Below are 21843 nucleotides of genomic sequence, written 5' to 3' on the forward strand. Positions count from 1 at the left end.
CTGCAATGTTGTGATCTTTGTATAGGTAACAAATACATAGACTACTGTTCAAAAGTTTGGGCTCAGTAAGATTTAAAAAAAAAAAAAAAAAATTACTTTAATTCAGCGAGGATGCATCAAATTTATCAAAAGTGACAGTAAAGACACATTTATAACGTTACAAAAGAGTTCTATTTCAAACAAAATGCTGTTCTTTTGAACTATTCATCAAAGAATCCTGAAGAAAATGTGTCAATTTCCACAAAAATATTAATCAGCACCATTGATAATAATAAATGTTTTTTTGAGCAGCAAATCAGCATATTAGAATGATTTCTGAAGGATCATGTGACACTGAAGACTGGAGTAATGATGCTGAAAATTCAGGAATAAATTACATTTGAAAATATAGAAAACAGCTTTTTAAACTGGTCAAATAAACGCAGCCTTGGTGAGCATGAGAGACTTATTACACCAACATTTAAAAGCTAACCGACCCCAAACTTTTTAACGGTAGTGTATGTGACAAGTGTTTCCAAAATACTACACACTTTTGCTCTTCGAAATGACTTGCTAAACTGTTGAAGATGAAGAGTGTAATATCTGTGCCAATAGTGGCACCAAACAGAATGGCAATAATGATTGTTTTTAAACAGGTTTCCCAATCTAAAGCCACTGGTTGCTCCAATAAACAAAGCAATATTTCACATTCAAACATGGATTTTGTGTGTATTTTAACATACAAAAAGATTTAAGGCCTGTCAGAATCAGAAAATAGGCTCGTACAGAACAGTCCAACTTTGATCAATTCAATAAATTCATCCTTCATACTAAATAAATACAAAATGCGGGATAACGATAACATACAGTCTCGTGAAAAATAAAGAACACACTTTAGGATTTTATGGTTTTACATATCAGGACATAATAAAAATCATCTGGCCTTTAGCAGGTCTTAAAATTAGGTAAAACCTCAAACGAACAACAACTGACATATTACACTGTCATTATTTATTTAACAATAATAAAGCCAAAATGGAAACGCCATGTGTGACAAACTAAGTACACCCTATGATTCAGTTGTTTGTAGAGCCACCTTTAGCAGCAATAAGCTGAAGGAATCATTTTCTGTATGACAGTATCAGTCTCTCACATTCACTCACATTCACTCTTCTTTACATTCAGTTCACTGTATGTTGCTTCATTTCTTTGAGGTTTGTGGGCATTTGTTTATGCACAGCTCTCTTAAGGTCCAGCCACAGCATTTCAGTCGGGTTGAGGTCTGGACTTTGACTGGGCCATTGCAACACCTTCATTCTTTTCTTTTTCAGCCATTCTGTTGTAGATTTGCTGGTGTGCTTGGGATCATTGTCCTGTTGCATGACCCAATTTTCAGACAGATTGCCTCACATTTGAACACTTTGGTGGACAGAGGAGTTCATGGTCGACTCAATGACTGTGAGATGCCCAGGCCCTGTTGCTGCAAAACAAGCACAAATCATCACCCCTCCACCAGCTTGATATGAGGTGTTTGTGCTGATATGTTGAGTTTAGTTTTCACCTAAATTGGTGATGTGCATTATGGCCAAACATCTCCAGTTTGATCTGGTCTGTCGAATGGACATTGTTCCAGAAGTCTTTTGGTTTGTTCAGATAAGAAGCTTTCTCCTGGCAACCCTTCCAAGCATGCCATACTTGTCCAGTATTTTTCTAATTGTACAGTCATGAACTTTAACTTTTAACATATTAACTGAGGCCTGTAGAGGCTGAGATGTAGCTCTTGGGTTTTTTGCAGTTTCTCTGAGCAGTGCACGGTCTGACCTTGGGGTGAATTTGCTGGGACGTCCACTCCTGGGAAGATTGGCAACTGTCTTGAATGTCTTCCACTTGTGAATAATCTTCCTCACTGTCGAATGATGGACTTCAGATTGTTTGGGAATGGTTGTATAACTCTTCCCAGATTGATAGGGAACAACAATTGCTTCTCTAAGATCATTGCTGATGTCTTTCCTTTCCTGTGTATTTAGTTTATCACCCATGGCTTTACCATTTTGACCTAGTTTTTTTTTTTTTTATAAATAATGACAGTATAATATATCACATGTTGTTGTTCATCTGAGGTTGTATTTACCTCATTTTAAGACCTGCTAATGGCCAGATGATTTTTATTAAGTCCTGATACATACATCCATAGAATTCAATACGATGTCCTTTCTTTTTCACAGGACTGTATATATACTCCACACTTACAGTCCTTTGAGCACTTGATATCATTCTGTTGAGAATCCCATCAGGCAGGGAAACAGATGGAGCAGCATTCCAAACAGATCTCCAGACAGTCTGAAGACTGGCAACAGTCCTCCAGTATCCCACAATCCAGCAGGGCAGAGCAGGTGTCCTCAGCACAGCACGCCAGACCTCCGGTGGCTGCTTCCCCACAACAACAGAGAGCGTCACACTCCAGACCGCAGGCCAAACACTGAGCCACGGCCGAACAACACGACAGCATCTCGCAGAACAGACAGGCTAGTATGCAGTGTGCACAGCAGTCTGAAAAACAGCCAGAAACATACAGTGTTTATGGAGGTATCTGACCAGTATTAGGGTCATTCACAGGAAACAGAGACATCTGTGCCCTTAATGATTTGTAAATGATTTAATTAGCTGGACATTGCCACATTGTTTGATAGATTTAACCCTGTTTCCCTTGTAAAGCAAAAGATTTTTGGAATAATTTGGAAGAGCAAAAGATTACAGTATTTTGTACACTACTGTTCAAATGTTTGGGGTTGGTAAATGTTTTTGAAAGAAGTCTCTTCTGATCACCAAGGCTGCATTAATTTGATCAAAATTACTGTAAAAACAGCAATATTGTGAAATATTATTACAATTCGCAAACTGTAAAAATGTAACTTATTCCTATGATGCAAAGCTGAATTTTCAGCATCATTACTCCAGTCTTCAGTGTCACATGATCCTTCAGAAATAATTCTAATATGCATCTAATATGCTCAAGAAATATTTCTTATTACTATCAATGTTGCTTATAGGGTTTGCTTTCAAACGCTGCCGTGTGTATCTGTCTATGTCAAAGATGTCTATTTGCAACATGTTTTTGAAGCGTTGAAGTGTTTAAGTTAGTCAGAATCTGCTCAAAAGCACTCAAAATGCTAGGGGGAAATGCTGGTATGGTCACATTTTTAAGTAATGACTTGGTACCAAAGTACTGGTACAACCGTAGTTGCTTAATATTTTTGTGGAAACCGTGATGCATGCATTTTTTTTCAGGATTCTTTGATTAATAGAATGTTCAAAAAAACAGCATTTATTTTAAATAGAAATCTTCTGTAACATTATAAATGTCTTTACTGTCACTTTTTGATCAATTTAATGCATCCTTTCTGTATGGAAGAGGATTAGGGCCAAGCAATAATAAAAAAATAAAACCATCTCAAGATTAAAGTTGTTAAATTTCGAGAAAAAAGTCGAAATAAAATATTGAGAATAAACTTGTTAAATTACGAGAAAAACTTGTTCAATTACGAGAAAAAAACTTGTTAAATTTCGAGAAAAAAGTTGAGATAAAATGTAGAGAATAAACTTGTTAAATTACGAGAAAAAACTCGTTAAATTTCGAGAAAAAAGTTGAGATAACATGTTGAGAATAAACTCGTTAAATTACGAGAAAAAACTCGTTAAATTTTGAGAAAAAAGTCGAGATAAAATGTTGAGAATAAACTCGTTAAATTACGAGAAAAAACTCGTTAAATTTCGAGAAAAAAGTCGAGATAAAATGTTGAGAATAAACTTGTTCAATTATGAGAAAAAACTCGTTAAATTTCGAGAAAAAAGTCGAGATAAAATGTTGAGAATAAACTCGTTAAATTACGTGAAAAAACTCGTTAAATTTCGAGAAAAAAGTCGAGATAAAATGTTGAGAATAAACTCGTTAAATTACGTGAAAAAACTCGTTAAATTACGAGAAAAAACTCGTTAAATTTCGAGAAAAAAGTCGAGATAAAATGTTGAGAATAAACTCGTTCAATTATGAGAAAAAACTCGTTAAATTTCGAGAAAAAAGTCGAGATAAAATGTTGAGAATAAACTCGTTAAATTACGTGAAAAAACTCGTTAAATTTCGAGAAAAAAGTCGAGATAAAATGTTGAGAATAAACTCGTTAAATTACGAGAAAAAACTCGTTAAATTTCGAGAAAAAAGTCGAGATAAAATGTTGAGAATAAACTCGTTCAATTATGAGAAAAAACTCGTTAAATTTCGAGAAAAAAGTCGAGATAAAATGTTGAGAATACACTCGTTAAATTACGAGAAAAAACTCGTTAAATTACAAGAACAAATTCGTTAAATTATGAGAAAAACGTCGTTAAATTACGAGAACAAATTCGTTAAATTACAACTTTTTTCTCGTAATTTAATGACTTTATTCTCAACATTTTATCTCAACTTTTTCTCGAAATTTAACGAGTTTTTTCTCGAAATTTAACAACTTTAATCTCGAGATGGTTTTATTTTTTTATTATTGCTTGGCCCTAATCCTCTTCTGTATTTCTGACATTATTATAAGAGAGTGACATAATTTTTGACCACATTTTTCAAACTTGTGCTTTTCTAATGGCCTTTATCAGCATTTAATTATGTTTACACTTACATTACCCCCTAGCAATCTTTGTTTTGGTTACACTTTATTTTAATGTGTCCTTGTTACATTATAATTAAACAATTAAGTACTGAGTAACATTAATTAACAACATGTACTTATTATAGAGTTAGGGTAAGGATTAAGTTTGGGTTTAAAGTTACTAGCATGTAATTATGCATAATTTAATTTTATTACTATAATAAGTACATGTAACAAGTGTAAAAAAGACACTGCAAAAATATTGACTATGAATAATGTGGTTAATGTGTTCATTTTTGTTAGTCATTTGTATTTCAAGCACATTGAAACTGAGAGACGCCACCACAATCTTGTTTAAATCTTGAGAATTCTTTCACAGCAATGAAAAAATGTCACAAACTCATGATATTGTCAAAACATCAAGCCCTCTCAGTATTTAAATTCACTAGATTAGATTATGTATCAGCCAGTGTGAGTTAGTCATCAAACTGAGATGTGTGACCTAACGGAAAGAATTATCAAGCGCTGACGTGAAGGGACCATTAAACACATGAAGATAAATCCAGCGGGCCATCCTAGTGTCGCTGAAAGATAAGAGCAGGCCCTATATTTATGAACAGCCCAGTGGGCGGAGGCCTCTTTTCAGATATGCCCCAACGTGCTCTAAAAATACATAAAAATATTGACACTAAAATTTGAGCAAGGACTGAACCAATAGATATGTGTATGATCAAACAGGGCAAATGCTTTACCGTCTCCAGCTACTCTCTGTATCTGCGAGGCATCGCCTTTAAAGCTCTGCTGGCTCGTGGAAGTGGAGGGCGTGTGTTTTCTGTGAGGGTGTTTGTGTCCATTGCTCTTTGCATGTCGGTTGCATTTCTGTTGTGCTGCAGCGTGAGGCGTCGATCCTCCTGATGAAGAAGCAGGCGGTGTGCGGATGATGGTAGACCCGTTGATGACTGGAGGAGAGGAGCCATTGGGAAGACTGGGCTTCGCTGAAATGTGTTAAATTCACATTTGAATATATTAAAATTCAGACAATAATACATTTTAATACATTACAATTTGTCAGTACTGAAATGTTTAAAAAAATTACGCTTTGAGCGCTGGTGTTGAGCAGATTCATAAACACCACTGATTGGCCATTGTGTTCACGTGCTCATCAGATATGTCTGTGATTGGTCATATTTTTAAAATTTCTTTTGACAGCAATACTCTAGGGCCACACCAATTAGCATTATTTAGTCTATTAGCAATTAGTCTATTTCTGTGTCAATTTTATTACTATGTCTGCATTTATGACTCAAAAATAATTTTTTCTTTTCAGTTTCTTACTCTCATGTCATTCCAGACCCGTATAATTTCTTTCTTATTATTTCTTCTGTATTATGATGCATTAAATTGATCAAAAGTGGCAGTAAAGACATTTAGAATGTTACAAAAGATTTATTTTTCAAATAAATCTTGTTCTTTTGATTTTTTTTATTCATCAAAAAATCCTGAAAAACAGTTTCCACAAAAATATGAAGCAGCACAACTGTTATCAACATTGCTAGTAATCAGAAATGTTTAATGAGCAGCAAATCAGCATATTAGAATGATTGCTGAAGCATCATGTGACACTGCAGACTGGAGTAATGATGCTGATAAATTAAGCTTTGACCACAGGAATAAATTACATTTTACAGTATATATTAAAAAGAAAACAGTAATTTTAAATTGTAATAATATTTCACTGTAATATCACTGTTTTTACTGTATTTTTGATCAAATAAATGCAGCTTTGGTGACTCCTTTCAAAAAATTTAAAACACAAAACCTCAAAAGTTTGAACAGTTAATTAAGAATCAAGTATTTCCAAAATACTGTAAACATTTGCTCTTCCAAATGACTTGCTACACCTTTAAAAATGGAGAGTGTAATTTATGCTCGAACAAAAACACATAAAGGTGTCATAACAGACACATAAAAACCAATGGAGTTTGGTGTCTCCTCTGGCGTTTCGCAGAAAAATATTAAGTGGTTCTAACTAGTAAATGATTTTCATTTTTGAGTGAATTAAGTCTTTAAATAATCAATTGCCTTCTTATGAATAAAAATGTAAATACCGTTGACTTTGTCTATTTTGCGTGAAATTGTAGGTACATGGTTTGGAAGCAGTAAAGCATCATCACTGGTTATGCCACCGTCTGTCAGGGACTCGTTGCTTCCGTTGTGAACAGTCTCAGCTGAGACAGGACCTGTGAGTCACAAATAATTATTTAAAGGATTAGTTCAGAATTCAAATTTCCTGATAATAAACTCACCCCCATGTCATCCAAGATGTGCATATCTTTCTTTCTTCAGTCGAAAAGAAATTAAGGTTTTTGAGGAAAACATTCCAGGATTTTTCTCCATATAGTGGACTTCAACAGTTACCAACAGGTTGAAGGTCCAAATGTCAGTTTCAGTGCAGCTTCAAAGAGCTCTACACGATCCCAGACGAGGAATAAGGGTCTTATCTAGTGAAATGATCAGTCATTTTCTAACAAAAAAAAAAAAAAAATGTATATACTTTTTATCCACAAAAGCTCATCTTGCACTGCTCTGCGATGCTCCACGCATTACGTAATCACATTATAAAGGTAATTTTCTCCTCCAACTTCAAAATCGTCCGACATCGTTGTTTTACCTTTTTTTTGTAAAGGGCGTTTGACTTAGTCTTTGCACATTCGCTTTGTAAACACTTGCTCGGTACTTCTGGCTACATCACGTGACCTTTCCAATGTGATAATTGCATCGCAGAGCAGTGTAAGATGAGCATTTGTGGTTAAAAAATAAATAAATAAATAAATATATATATATATATATATATATATTTTTTTTTTTTTTTTAGAAAATGACTGATCATTTCACTAGATAAGACCCTTATTCCTCGTCTGGGATTGTGTAGAGCTCTTTGAAAAGCTGCACTGAAACTGTAATTTGGACCTTCAACCTGTTGGTAACTGTTGAAGTTCACTATATGGCTTACTATATTGGCTTGCTTAGTTGGGGACACTTGACATTTGACTTGACATTTGATATTCAACAGTGCTTTGATCTGCCTGCATTGACACTATTCTTTAAGAGCTGCTGTGCAGCCAAAATAATGTACCAGTTATCAATGTAAAGCTGCTTTGACACAATCTACATTGTAAAAAGTGATATATAAATATAGGTGACTTGACTTATATGGAGAAAATCCTGGAATGTTTTCCTCAAAAACCTTAATTTCTTTTCGACTTAAGAAACAAAGACATAAACATCTTGGATGACATGGGGGTGAGTAAATTATCAGAAAAGGTTTAATTCTGAAGTGAACTAATCCTTTAAATCTGTTTAAAGGTCATTATGCTTTCAGAATGTCATGACAATTACTATTTCTCCAATGTAAATTAAGCATAAAAAACTAAACATGCTGAAATATCTCAAACAGATTTGCTTCATAAACTTCCCTCTCACCTGTGACTTCAGGTTTGCTGGTGGCCTGCGGTTGTGTTGTGTGGACGGGATTCTCCAGGGTCACGATCCTGTCCTGCCCTCCGTCCTGCTGTTGGACATCCATGGCTTCTGTCTCCATTTGAGACGCTTGATTCTAACTCTGAGACGACATCCAGAAAGAGAAGTATTTTAGCATGGGTGGCCTGTAATCAGTCTGGGTGTTTGTGGAGTAGAGGTCAAAATGAAAACCTCTAACATGATGGCTTTTATCCTCCAAAACAGCCTTCAAAAAATGTGACCATGAAATCAAAATTGGCAATCCTTATTTTTTTAATGAAATATTGCAGTGTTTATTATACAAAATAACTTCCCCTCCTATCGCAGCTTTCGTTTCATGTCGACTTTAAAGTGCATTCAACAGACATTTGCCTGTGCTGCTGCTCCAAACTGACCTGAAGTGATTTGGGAAGGTGACTAATCTGAACATCCTGCTGAGTCAGACAGAGCTGACAATATCATCAAAGCCCTGAGCTTAAATGCAGGAGTCATAATAAACATTTTTGCTGGTTTTACTGTCTACTTTTTACCAACAGAGCATTCATTGTAGAGTATCTCTAGTTCAGTCCTCGTCCCTATCTGAGCCTGATTCTATGTTCCCACTTTACCGTCACTCATCTACTGTAACATTTTTAATGTTTTTCATATTTTATAGTATCTATTTAAGAAATTAAGTAAGTAAGGCCTATCTGAAGCTGATTAGATCTATTGTATATCTACATATTTGTCTTAAAGGAGATTTCTGCTGTCCTGCAGATTACTTTAAAACCTTGACAATTGCTCTTATTCATTTTTCAAGGTTAGTTTTAACCTTTATAACATTTTAAACATAGAATGTACAACATATACATGATTAATGTCTATATGTAGGCCTAATGTATTATTTGTTTATGCCAGTAAACCTATTTAAGATGATTAATGTTTTTTTTTATTATTAATTATCATTATTTTATCATGATTAATGTATATTTAAGACGTTTAGCAGCCAAGCACAACAAAACAAACTGTCGTAAATGTCAAAATAAAATATTTCTTGGACCATATCCAGTTTTGTAGACATTTAAAAGTATTATTATTAGTTCGAATTTAATTACGCATAATATTGTTTGTCCAAATTAACCACGCGTTTTTTAATAATTATTATTTTTGCACTACATTTTGCACTTGAAGGAGGTAAACAGAAGTAAACTTTCGATGACGTGACTCTGTTTCTGATGACCCAGAATGAAGCGAAATGACCAGAGAGTGAAGACACAAAGTTCAATTGAAGTATTTCTTACCTTATCTCGAATAACTCCAGTCTTGTACCGAGGACGTTTTAATTCACTTTAATTCAGAATGAATGCGTGTGAGCGCGAGCGGCATCTGCTCTGACCAGCGCGTGTTGTGATCTCTCGAGCTTGTGCGCGTGCACGACATCCTTCCTGCACAGCAGGGAACTGTTTAATTTATTTCTACTGATTTATCATGTGGTTTACCTGCAGTACTTGTACCCCCCCCCCCCTCCCCCCCCCCACCCCAAAAAAAATCATATAAAAATTACCTCATGAAATTCTGGTTTATTTGCTGCACGTTTTATCCAACATACATTCATGCCTGCCACTGGGTAACTGACGATAAAAATTCAGTAATTATTTGTTTATATTTCTGATTATTTTGACCCACATTTCTTTCTGGTTACCTCTCATATTATCAGCATTATCAAAATATTAAATCAGTACAAAATACATTTAAAATGCAAAAAAAAAAATACACAGGCAAGTATGTCAAGAATTTCGTTTTGATCGATCTTTTTAAAAAAATCTTGGAGCCCATTCTTAGATTATTTTAAGGAGACAAGCTCTGGCTAAAACTTAGATGAAACTTAGATGTTTATATGTGTATATGCGTATATTATATTGTTATTATATATTTATATATGTAGGCATTTATTTTGCTTATTCATTTTCTGTTTTTTTTCTCTCACTTGCTTAAAGGTGCAATATGAAGGATTTATGTCCACTAGAGGTCGCTAGAGGCCTGTTCAAAACGAAGGCGTGGCTTGATGACGCCATGTTTGAGCGCGGAATCTTGGGACATGTGGTCTCCACCTCACAGCCAGTGAAAACAATAGGGATAGGACTCGGGAAGAAATCATGTTCATTAATTACATTATTAGCGTTATTGTAGTATGAAGCAGAGCAGGACAGAGTGTTGTGGGAGCTGAACGAGGCCGCTGGAGCGATTGCGCAACACACGCCTCATGAGCAGCGGGACTTTTATTATGCCACAGTCGCCGGCGCTGCTTCCGCTTTTCCAGTCATGAGTATGAGGTAACGCAGATCTGTTTATAATATTAGATACATTTGAGAGTTGAAAATGATGTTATAACGTTACTCTGAGCGTTCACTCTGCGGCTGCTGTGAGACACTGTTACACACTGCAGTAAGCTGATCGATTTTAGAATATCATATTAAATGCTGGATGGCTTGTGTAATAAATGGCATGCAATTAATTTTAAAACGTATTGTATGATGAAGAAAATACTGTATTACTGTTACTAAAAATAAAGCTGCATCTGATTATGCTATGTTAGCTACTTCACAAAATAGTGTTTTTCTCTGAGGCATGGTAAAGCATGGTACTCGCAAAAAATCAAGAAAATTAGATTTAAACAATAAAACTAAACGTGTTTAACTATATAACAATAATTAGTTTTCTGTCTATAAATATATCAAAACAGTTGTTCCCTTGCCTATTAAAACATGTAAATATATTAAAGCATCTTTGGTGTTTCCATGGTTTCTACAAAATAAAACCGGAAACCGAGGGTTAATGCGGGTATGACGCAATTGACAGGCGACTCCTCACACGTCCTGGAGCCTTGGCGTGTGTCTCAATCAGCTCCCTAGTTCAGTAGTCAGGGCACTGATCAGGGAGTCGGCCACATTCATTTACACGGTATAACTGATACACGATCTAGGAAGCTAGGGAGCTGATTGAGACGCAGGGCTAGTTAAAATTACAATTTTCTCACGATTTACAAATAGTTGGAAACATTTGGGATACTGTAAGAACTCAAGTGAACAAAATATATAACACTGGCCTAGTGTTTTTTGGATATTTTACTGCAAAAATATTACATATTGCACCTTTTTATTATTTCATTTTTAGTTATTTTAGTACATCAAGTTAAACTAAATGAAAATGAGAAATGTTGCCTTGGCTTTTTATATTTTATTTTATTTTAACAAAAATGGTTTTAATTTTGTCACCTGTCTGTCGGTGCGCGTCACTTACACACACGTCCAATAGGTGGCAGTAGATCAATTGAATTCTAAACCGTAGAAGAAGAATCATAGCGGTGGAAGCGGAAGTAAATGTTGTGTTGTGCAGTGTTCCGCTGTGTAAACAAAAGAGTTAAATTAAATTAATTCACTACTTCACACGTTTAGTTCACGATGGTTATGACAGCTAATTAGTTTTTGTGTTTCAGATGTTCTGAATGACTGTGGTGACATTACTTCCTTTTGGACATTAACCGGACAAATCTGTCATGGTAAGTGAAATATTTGTTTTGCCATTCTGGGGTGTTTCCCAAAGCGAGTTCCATCGTTACCAATAGAGCTCAGTGGGACTTACGACCATAGTTGACTAACGATGCTTTCGGGAAACGCACTTCTATTGTTTTGCCCTCATAAACAGAACTGGGCGGTACCATGGTACAGGTTGTGGTACTTTGAGATATACCATAGTACTGAATGAAAAATTCAAATACCATCTCCAAAACATGCTACTTTTTTGTTAAGATTATGAAAAAAGCATATTAAGCTGGTGTAGGGCAAGAGAATGTAATATTATATAATCTAAATGGCCATGACAGCTCAGAATAGCTCAGAATATCGTTCAAATGAAGGTTTGGCATCACAAAGTTTCAAAGGATAGTATGCAGTAAATAAAATGTGGTATATAGAAACAAAGTGTGCATATACAGTATGTAGTGACATTTAAAAAAATGTGAGCAGCATAGAATAAAGTATTAGTCTCAGCAGGCAGGGTTACAGTAGTAGTAACATACAGAAAATGCAAAATAGGATACAAATTTTGTTTCTTCTCATGTTACAGGACAGCGAAGTGTCAGACTTTGAACAGCCTCCCGGACCCGAGACGAGTCTGAACCGGAGCAATGCACCTGTTTATTGTGTCTGTCGCAAACCAGACATTAACTGCTTTATGATGTAAGATGTGTGTTTCTTTAAATGTTTGAATGCCGTTTTTGAGGAGGCTTTTTTTGTTGTTGTAAAATTAAATCTTTTTAATTGCATGTTTTAAATTCTTTTCATGTGCACAGTGGTTGTGACAACTGCAGTGAGTGGTTTCATGGAGACTGCATTAATATATCTGAGAAGGTGGCTAAAACCATCCGCGTGTGGTACTGTGAAAAGTGTCGAGGTAAGGAAATTTTATTTGAATTATTTGTTTTATATTAGAACATATAAAATAAATATAACATTTTAAAACTGTTATTCTTTTTTTATTATTATTTCATAGTTTTGGACATTATAGTGTCAAAAACAACCCTGAGTATGTGCATCCTGTGGTCTAGGTAAAGATGATACCTTAGAGATCAAATACCGTCCCAAGAAAAGCCGGGAGAAAGAAGGAGAGACAGACGGGACCGATAACCAGCCCGACACACCAGATTTCAAATCAGATGGACGGCGAGGGTCACGGGTAAGAAATTCTGATTCATAAAAACTGCTGTCTTAAAGGGATAGTTCACTCAAAAAGGAAATTTCCCCTTGATTTACTCACCCTCAAGCCATCCTAGGTGTATATGACTTTCTTCTTTCAGACAAACACAATCAGAGTAATATTAAAAAATATCCTGGCTGTTCCAAGCTTTTTAATGGCAGTGAATAGAGGAGGAGATTTTGAAGCCCAGAAAAGTGCAGCCATCCACCAAAAACGTACTTCACACGGCTCCAGGGGGATAATAAAGGCCTTCTGAAGTGAAGCGATGCGTTTGTGTAAGAAAAATATCCATATTTAAAACTTTAAAAAATTGGCTTCCAGCGGACGGCCGTATGCATGTCGACTTGCGCCACAAGAGTAACCCCTGTGACGCGCCGTAGGAGTAGTGTAAGCTTAGACGCCTCTCGCTGTTCAATCAAATAGGGCTCAAATAGATTATTTTAGTTTTTAAAGTTTTAAATATGGATATTTTTCTTACACAAATGCATCACTTCGATTCAGAAGGCCTTTATTAACCCCTTGGAGCCGTGTGGATATCTTTTATGATGGATGGTTGCACTTTTTTGGGCTTCAAAATCTCATCCTCTATTCATATAAAGCTTGGGAGAGCCAGGACATTATTTAATATAACTCCAATTGCGTTCGTATGAAAGAAGATACAACTAGGATGGCTTGAGGGTGAGTAAATCATGGGGTAATTTTCATATTTGGGTGAATTAACCCTTTAAAATGACCTTTGTGAAGACGGTGACTAAAAAGTGTTGTTTATTAACCTTTGGACTGACTATGGAGAGCATTTGGGATTTGTCCTTAGATTAAGCGCTCCGCTCGCATGTGTGGAGAATGTGAAGCCTGCATGCGCACAGAGGACTGTGGACTGTGCGACTTCTGTAAAGACATGAAGAAGTTTGGTGGCCCGAATAAGATCAGGCAGAAATGCCGACTGAGGCAATGTGAAGTGCGCGCTAGGGTGAGTTTCACTTTTGTAAAAGTGACTGTGATTTCATCTTTCTTTTATCATACACTTCAAGGTCTGATAATGTTTGTTGCCTCTGTGTACAATATGATGTACTCAGCAATTATTCTAAAAAATGGTTCTGTAAGTTTTAATGCTTTTTTCATTGTTTTGTTATTAGTAATTTTAATCTAGCAGAAACTTTTATCCATAGCAATTTCAGTACACTAATTACAGAGAAAATTCGTCTAGAGTAACTTGAGGTAAAAATCGGCATGAAACGGAATTTGCGATAATCTTTTCTTTCCTTTTGTTACGTATATACAAGTGAAACAGCTTCTCGAACACAAAAAAATGTAGGGCGGGACTCAGTTTTGTTCAACGGGAATTGATTGGATTTGATTTGCTATTGGTCGATCTCATATGAGTGACAGGTTGCCACGCCAGTAAACACATCATCAGAGGAAAAGATGATGTCGTTGAAAGAGGTAGGGGATCTTATTTTGATTAAAGATAATGAAGGCACATGAATTAAAAAAATAATAATAATAACGATGTGCAAAGATAAATCATTTCTAATAAACACTGCAATATTCCATAAAAAAAGTTTTCATTTTTATGATGACTTTAAGGATCATTTATTGTGGAGCTTGAACCTACAACCTTTCAGTTTCCAACCCTTCTTTAACCACTATTTTTTTTTATTTTTCAGAAAATGTTGCGAGTGAAGGATGAGGAGTACTCCATGTCTAAAGGCAGAGACTATCAAGACGGCACACTGTCAGAAGACTATAGTGAGAATGAGATGGAGCTGTATCAGCAGTACTGCGCTGGGCAGTATGGAGAACAAAGCACGGTACCTGCTTCTCTTCACACTCGCGTCATACTTCAGCACTACAAAAAAGTACCTTTTTAAAGGGGACCTATTCTGCCCCTTTTCACAAGATGAAATAAAAGTCTCTGGTGTCCCCAGAATGTGTCTGTGAAGTTTCAGCTCAAAATACCCCACAGATCATTTATTATAGCTTGTCAAATTTGCCCCTATTTGGATGTGTCCCTTTAAATGCAAATGAGCTGCTGCTCCCCGCCCCCTTATCAGAAATGGGTGGAGCTTTAACAGCTCACACTTCGGTTGCTCAACAACAACAAAGCTGGAGTATCTCACGCAGTTAAAATGAGGATTGTCAGTAACGGTGTTCAGCCTTACATTATTCAAACCAGAGTCGGACACTGATTGAGAGACTCTTAACTTTTAGAATGAACTCATCGACTAGCATGTGCCGTCATGCTTATCTTTTGTCCAAATCCAGTGTTGAATTGACCCTCGTTTGTGAAGCAGTCCGTTGTAAAATGACGTCATGGTAACGACACTCTACTACAACAACTCTTCCTCTTCTCTAAAGCAGCCCAACATGGCCTCACCCCCTTTGTTGCATGTTTATGTAAATTTTAGGGTTAGTGATGTCACCAACCCAGGAAGAAGCTTGTTGTAGTCCCTACCAGCTGTTTGTTGTAGTGCTTAAAAAGCGATTTCTGTAAAAGAAAATATCTCTCTTTTCATTGAACTTTGAGCGTCATAACTTTGCAGATGTTGTTTATGCTCAAACAGCAACATTACACACTAACTAAAGTTAAAAAAGTGAATTCATAATCAAGGACCCCTTTAAAGGAAGTTAGCCCACTTCACTGTCTTGGTAACCCCCTGGATGTATTTCCAATAATCTTTGACTGAGTTTTCTGTTTTGTTTTTGTTTTTGAAGGGTTGGAACAGTGATGATGATGATGGTTCATATGCTGATTCAGCTCTGAGAAAGAGAGCTGTTAAGGTCAAACATGTGAAAAGAAGAGAAAAGCGATCTGAAAAAAAGGTAAAGACTTAAAAATATGTGTATAGAATGCTTGTTTAACCCTCTAAAGCCTGACATATGAACTAATATTCAGAAAAATCTTTTTTTTTTTAATTGAACTGTTTATTGAAAAAGGCACAAGCTTTTATGGTTCATATAAGAGAATATAAAGTAATACCTCAGTTTTATTCAGAGGCACAAACTGAGCAATATGCAATTTAGGGTAGTTGCTGATATTTATATGGGCAAAAAGTTGTCATTCTGATAGTAATGTAATGTAATGTAAATGAGATCTTTACAACAGTATAGCAGACTACTTGCATAAAATTCTTATAAATTAGTTGTCACTATATCTGCCAATAATATGTCTTAGTAAAATTATATTTAAATGCTTAGTTTTATGATCAAAGCTCTGTAGTCTTTATTGCAGGGGCAAAACATATAATTCAGTGCAATACAAGAGATGAACAATATGAGAGATAAATAATTTTCCATATTTGATACTCAAATTTAAGCATGATTTTTCTGAAACATTATGTATGGATAATCAAGTAAACAATAGTTGCTTCAGCCCATTAAGTGTTTATCTTGAAATATTACTAACAATATAAAACTTATTTTTACGTTCACTTTATAAAAATCATAAAAATCGATATAAAAGATTTTACAGCAAAAAGACGCATGTACTTTGACCTGTTTTTAAAATGCCTTTTACTTGCTAATAAAAGTATGAACTATAAATTAGACAAGAGGGCATGTAGTAGATTGTGTACAACAGGATTTGATCAAGTTTTGATCATGTTGATAATTTAGAGGCCTTAGAAATTTGCATATCAAAAATGATACAGTAGGCTTTATAGGGTTAATCCTTTCATAATCATTTTTGGCTTGAAGTAGATCATTGTGCTTAAAATGGAAACTAAGTTAAGACTTTGTTTTCATTCATAAGAAAGAGGAGAATAAGTCTCGGAAGCACAAACCCAAACAGAAGCACCGCGACCGGGTGAGACACAGCGAGCGGCCAGAGGTCCGAGAAACCGGAGGAGCCAGACAATGCCTCGGACCCGGATGTGTCGAAGCCGCACGCGCCAACTCCAAATACTGCTCTGATGACTGCGGCATGAAGCTCGCTGCCAAGTAAACCTGGAAATACTTCACAGTTGTAGAGAGTGGTATGTATGAGGTTAGACTCTGAACGTTTGTGTCTTTCCAGTCGAATCTACGAGATCCTGCCCCAGCGTATCCAGCAGTGGCAGCAGAGTCCGTGCATTGCAGAAGAACAGGCCAAGAAACTTCTGGAGCGAATCCGCCGTGAGCAACAGTCAGCTCGCATGCGACTCACTGAAATGGAAAAACGCTTCCACGAGCTGGAGGGCATCATAGCTAAGGCCAAACAGCAGGTCGTACAGCATGACGAAGAGGTCAGAGATCATCATAACCATAGTTCCAGCATGACATTTGCACTGCTGTAAACACTGCAAACACGGTACAGTGTCCTGAACATTGCTTTTCTTTTCCCTGAAGGTCAACGAGGGCGATGATGACACAGATTTTCAAATCTTCTGCGTGTCCTGCAGTCACCCAGTTAATCCCAAGGTGGCACTGCGTCACATGGAAAGGTGCTATGCCAAGGTGTGTTGTATTTAGGGTGTCTGTTTTTAGTTATCATGATGCATAGACCTTTAAACTGTGGTCACGTGTTTTTAAAATGATGTGATGTTCATGTTTCTTTTAATAACATCATCTTTTCGTTCTATGCAGTATGAGAGTCAGACATCATTTGGCTCAATGTACCCCACACGCATAGAGGGGTAAGTAAAAAATATTTTTTTAATAATAATAATACTACAAATTTTTTAGATTTAGATGCTTCCACTGTGATAAACACTACCATGAAAAAGTTTGGGGTTAGTAAATTTTTTGAAAGAAGTCTCTTCTGCTCTCCAAGGCTGCATTTATCTGATCAAAAACAGTAATATTGTGAAATATTATTACAATTTAAATTAACTTGTTTTCTATTTCAATATATTTTAAAATCTAATTTATCACTGTGATGTAAAGCTGAATTTTCACCATCTTTACTCCAGTTTTCAGTGTCACATGATCCTTCTGAATTATTCTAATGTGTTGATTTGCTGCTCAAGAAACACTTATTATTATTATATTATTATTGGAAACTGAAATAGAGATCTTTTATAAGATTATAAATGTCTTTACTGTCACTTTTGATCAATTGAATCTAAACCTTGCTGAATAAAAGTATTCATTTCTTTCAAAAAAGGTGAGGTATTATTCATTTCCAGACATCCCACCTCTCCTGGACGTTCCGGGAATCTCCCGCATATTGATAGCGGCTCCCTGATGGCCACAAATTATATACAATATTCAAGAAATTGAGCGTGCAAGAGAGAAACCCTGTTACCACCTGGTATTAAGATGCGTTTTCAGTGATCCGATCACAATTGGTCAGCCAAGACACATTACTGTTTCAAATAAACACTTATATTTTGATACATAAACACTTGACTACATGTAGAAAACACCATTAGCATATCTTGATCTATAAAGTAATACATGGTAATCTTCCACCCTACCTCTTTAACCTTCTTTGTTGTAGCTTTGGTAGTTACCTTTACAGTGTTTGCTTTTTAATGTTTCCCGGGTTTTGACAGATCTGAGGAGATCTGCTTTTTCCTAATATGCACCTTGGACATGGAATAATTTGCAAAGTTTGAATACACTTCTATCTATTGATGAATTTAAGGCAAGCATAAAGAATGTGGTGAAGGAGACGTGATTGTTTCATGTAAAATGCTTCTGTGTTTAAATGCGTGTTGTATTTTAATTGTGAGTTTGCATGGCTGTTACCTCGGCTAGGTCTCTCTTTTATCTCAATGGGACTTCCTGGTAAAGTAAAGGTTAAAAAAAAAAGTAATCAAATAAAATGCGTCTCCTGTGACCACTTGAGTTCGGATTTCTTATTATTTTGTCACACTCTACACTCGACTCCTGCCATCTCCTGGAAATTAGTTTTTGCAGGGTGGGATGTCTGCAGCTATTCATCTGTAAAATGAGGGAAAAATTACTAAGTGCTCCTTTAATGCCTAAAAACAGATATAATATGTGAACAAAATCATAGTCTCATTTATTTCTGCTCTTGTTCTCCTTGAATCTAGGGCTACACGGCTCTTCTGTGATGTTTACAATCCACAGAGCAAAACCTACTGTAAGAGACTGCAGGTTCTCTGTCCAGAGCACTCCAGAGACCCCAAGGTTATTATGCATTTGATACATTAACACTCAATTTGCATTGATATTAAAGGATTAGTTCACTTCAGAATTCAAATTTCCTGATAATTTACCCACCCACATGTCATCCAAGAAGTTTATGTCTTTGTTTCTTCAGTCGAAAAGAAATTAAGGTTTTTGAGGAAAACATTCCAGGATTTTTCTCCATATAGTGGACTTAGGTCCAAATTGCAGTTTCAATGCAGCTTCAAAGGGCTCTACACGATCCCAGATGAGTCTTATATAGCTACACGATTGGTCATTTTCTAAAAAAATAAAATTATATACTTTTTAACCACAAATGGTCGTCTTGCACTGCTCTGTGACGTGTCACGCATTACGTAATCATGTTGGAAAGGTCACGTGTGACGTAGGCGGAAGAACTGAACAAGTGTTTACAAAGCAATCGTGCAAAGACTAAGTCAAAAAAAAGGTAAAACAATGATGTCGGATGATTTTGAAGTTGGAGAAGAAAATGAGAAATGAGTTTTTCGCCCTGTGTCATGCATGACCTTTCCAATGTGATTACGTAATTTGTGCTGCATCGCAGAGCAGTGCATGATGAGCATTTGTGGTTAAAAAGCATATAAATATTATTTTTTCTTTAGAAAATAGCAGATCATTTTCCTAGATAAGACCCTTATTCCTCGTCTGGGGTCGTGTAGAGCCCTTTGAAGCTGCAGTCTGAACTGTCAACCCGTTGTTAACTGTTGAAGTCCACTATATGGAGAAAAACCCTGGAAAGTTTTCATCAAAAACCTTAATTTCTTTTCGACTGAAGAAAGAAAGACATGAACATCTTGGATGACATGGGGGTCAGTAAATCGTTAGGAAATTTGAATTCTGAAGTGAACTAATCCTTTAAGGACAGTATTTATAAATGCGAATGTCATGTGTGCAGGTCCCTGCGGACGAGGTCTGTGGGTGTCCATTGGTTCGTGATGTATTCGAACCCACCGGAGAATATTGCAGGGTGTCCAAACGCAAGTGTAACAAACACTACTGCTGGGAGAAACTCCGCAGGGCCGAAGTGGACCTGGAACGAGTCCGAGTGGTCAGCGCATTACCTCAACCCGTTACCTTTGCAAAGGAATCATTTATTTGAAGCTTACTCAAATGGATTAAGATGATTTCTGAACAGCTGATGTTGTTTTTTCACAAGATTGCATTGTTGTTCATCAGTCTTTGATTCTCATTATCTTGTCTATTCCCCCAGTGGTACAAGTTGGATGAATTGTTTGAGCAGGAGCGCAATGTAAGAACAGCCATGACGAATCGTGCAGGTCTCATGGCCCTCATGCTGCACCAGACAATTCAACATGACCCAATTACCACAGATCTGAGAACCAGCAAGGACAGATAAGGTTACTGTCATTTCCTTTTATTCATCTATTCCGTTTGCACATGATGTTCAACCATGAAGCAACCCTCCTGACAATCTGAGGTTTTGTCTTTGATCTTACAGAGAAAACGAACAGTTGCTGCTGAAGTCGCCTCACATTTGTGAAGATTTGAGTCTGTGTCTTAGCAGTTGTTTGTTGAAACTAATTCATGTACGACACTCATGTTTCTGTATTGTATTTGCATTAATGTAACCCTTGGCTTCACTCTTTCAATGGTGCTATGACAACACTGAATTGTTGTGCTTACATTTTTTAGATTTTTAATTAATCTCATAACCATTTATTGTCCATTAAAAAAATATTATAGAGATATAATTTTTTTGCTGGTGAAATGTCTTTTATTTGTCTTTATGCCACATTTCTTGTGCAAATGAATTGTTTTCATTAAGGTCCATTCAGTGGTTTGATATGAGTTTTTATTTAGTCCAAATGTGGCCAAATTATTTTAATGACATTATGAGAATTTCCTACAACTAATTACATACAAACATACTTGCATGCATACTTAACATACATGCATACTTACATGCAAGTATACTTGCATACATTCATACTTGAATACATGCATGCATGTTTTCAAGCATACATACTTACATATATACATGCATACAAACATACATACATACAAGTATGCTTGTAAGTATGCAAGCAAGTATGAATGTATGTATGCATGCATGTACACTATAAAAAATGCTGGGTTGTTTCAACCCATGTTTGGGTCAAATATGGACAAACCCAACAACTGTTTAAGTAAAATGTTTAAACCTAACGGTTGGGTTTGTCCATATTTGACCCAAACATGGGTTGAAACAACCCAGCATTTTTAGTAAGCAACAAAAAGTTTGTTGTATATGAACCTAAACTTTGGTCGTACATTTACATACATACAAAACATATATTATAGCGTTTGAACCTGGTCATCTATATGACGAAATCAAATTCTAATACATTCATTAATAACAATTCAATATTTGTTCATTATAATTATGGTCCATGTAGGCTAAAATGTGTGAAATAATCAGTGATCAGTACCTCTGACTGGAATGGCGCGATTCTGAGGTAAGGAATTTAACGTTAAGATTAATAAATAATTGTTTATAAAGATGGCGAATACCAACAGTAATGTTGCCAAAAGAGTAAATTTTAAAGTGCCTGTTTCTCTAAAACAGCGAATTATTTAATAATACGTTATATCTCACTTACTGCAGTTTTTGTATTCATGTGTGAATACTGAAGTTCAGTTATGATATCTAATATTGATATATTAAACTGTGACAAAGATGTATGTTTATTTGACCCCAATTAATTTGATAATTTGTGGCGAGAATCATGTAACGTTAATCCTCTCAAAAATAAGGAAAGTGTAAACGATAACAATTTTTTATAGCACATTTTAAGCTCCAAAAATTTCCCTAAACGAATATCTTCGTCAAATATGCTCAAAATAGACTTTAAATCTGGTTATTATGGGTAATGGTGCT

At 35.8% G+C, this 21843-nt stretch overlaps 2 protein-coding genes across 7 annotated transcripts; one reads left to right on the forward strand and one right to left on the reverse strand.

The window, feature by feature from the left end:
* Positions 1 to 681: 681 nt before the first annotated feature.
* zgc:113363 (uncharacterized protein LOC791449 homolog) lies at positions 682 to 8231 on the reverse strand. The gene is made up of 4 exons (XM_048210491.1): positions 8100 to 8231; positions 6725 to 6856; positions 5369 to 5611; positions 682 to 2529 (listed from the first exon to the last, which is right to left on the reverse strand). The coding sequence occupies exons 1-4, from the start codon at positions 8215 to 8217 to the stop codon at positions 2270 to 2272; spliced, it is 753 nt and encodes a 250-aa protein (XP_048066448.1). The 5' UTR covers positions 8218 to 8231; the 3' UTR covers positions 682 to 2269.
* Positions 8232 to 10429: 2198 nt separating this feature from the next.
* On the forward strand, positions 10430 to 20677 carry cxxc1a (CXXC finger protein 1a). Of its 6 annotated transcripts, none has more exons than XM_048209020.1 (17): positions 10430 to 10447; positions 11611 to 11673; positions 12240 to 12352; positions 12466 to 12566; positions 12721 to 12848; positions 13684 to 13839; positions 14259 to 14312; positions 14537 to 14680; positions 15585 to 15692; positions 16621 to 16808; positions 16885 to 17092; positions 17196 to 17303; positions 17433 to 17482; positions 18848 to 18944; positions 19861 to 20013; positions 20176 to 20323; positions 20425 to 20677. In XM_048209020.1, the coding sequence occupies exons 2-16, from the start codon at positions 11671 to 11673 to the stop codon at positions 20320 to 20322; spliced, it is 1758 nt and encodes a 585-aa protein (XP_048064977.1). In that variant the 5' UTR covers positions 10430 to 10447; positions 11611 to 11670; the 3' UTR covers position 20323; positions 20425 to 20677. The 6 variants fall into 6 exon arrangements, with proteins under 6 accessions (XP_048064977.1, XP_048064973.1, XP_048064978.1 ...); XM_048209019.1 differs by lacking the exon at positions 10430 to 10447 and adding an exon at positions 11472 to 11490; XM_048209017.1 differs by lacking the exon at positions 10430 to 10447 and adding an exon at positions 11477 to 11533.
* The last annotated feature ends 1166 nt before the right edge of the window (positions 20678 to 21843 follow it).

The sequence above is a fragment of the Megalobrama amblycephala genome, linkage group LG12, assembly GCF_018812025.1.
Source record: "Megalobrama amblycephala isolate DHTTF-2021 linkage group LG12, ASM1881202v1, whole genome shotgun sequence".
NCBI lineage: Eukaryota > Metazoa > Chordata > Actinopteri > Cypriniformes > Xenocyprididae > Megalobrama > Megalobrama amblycephala.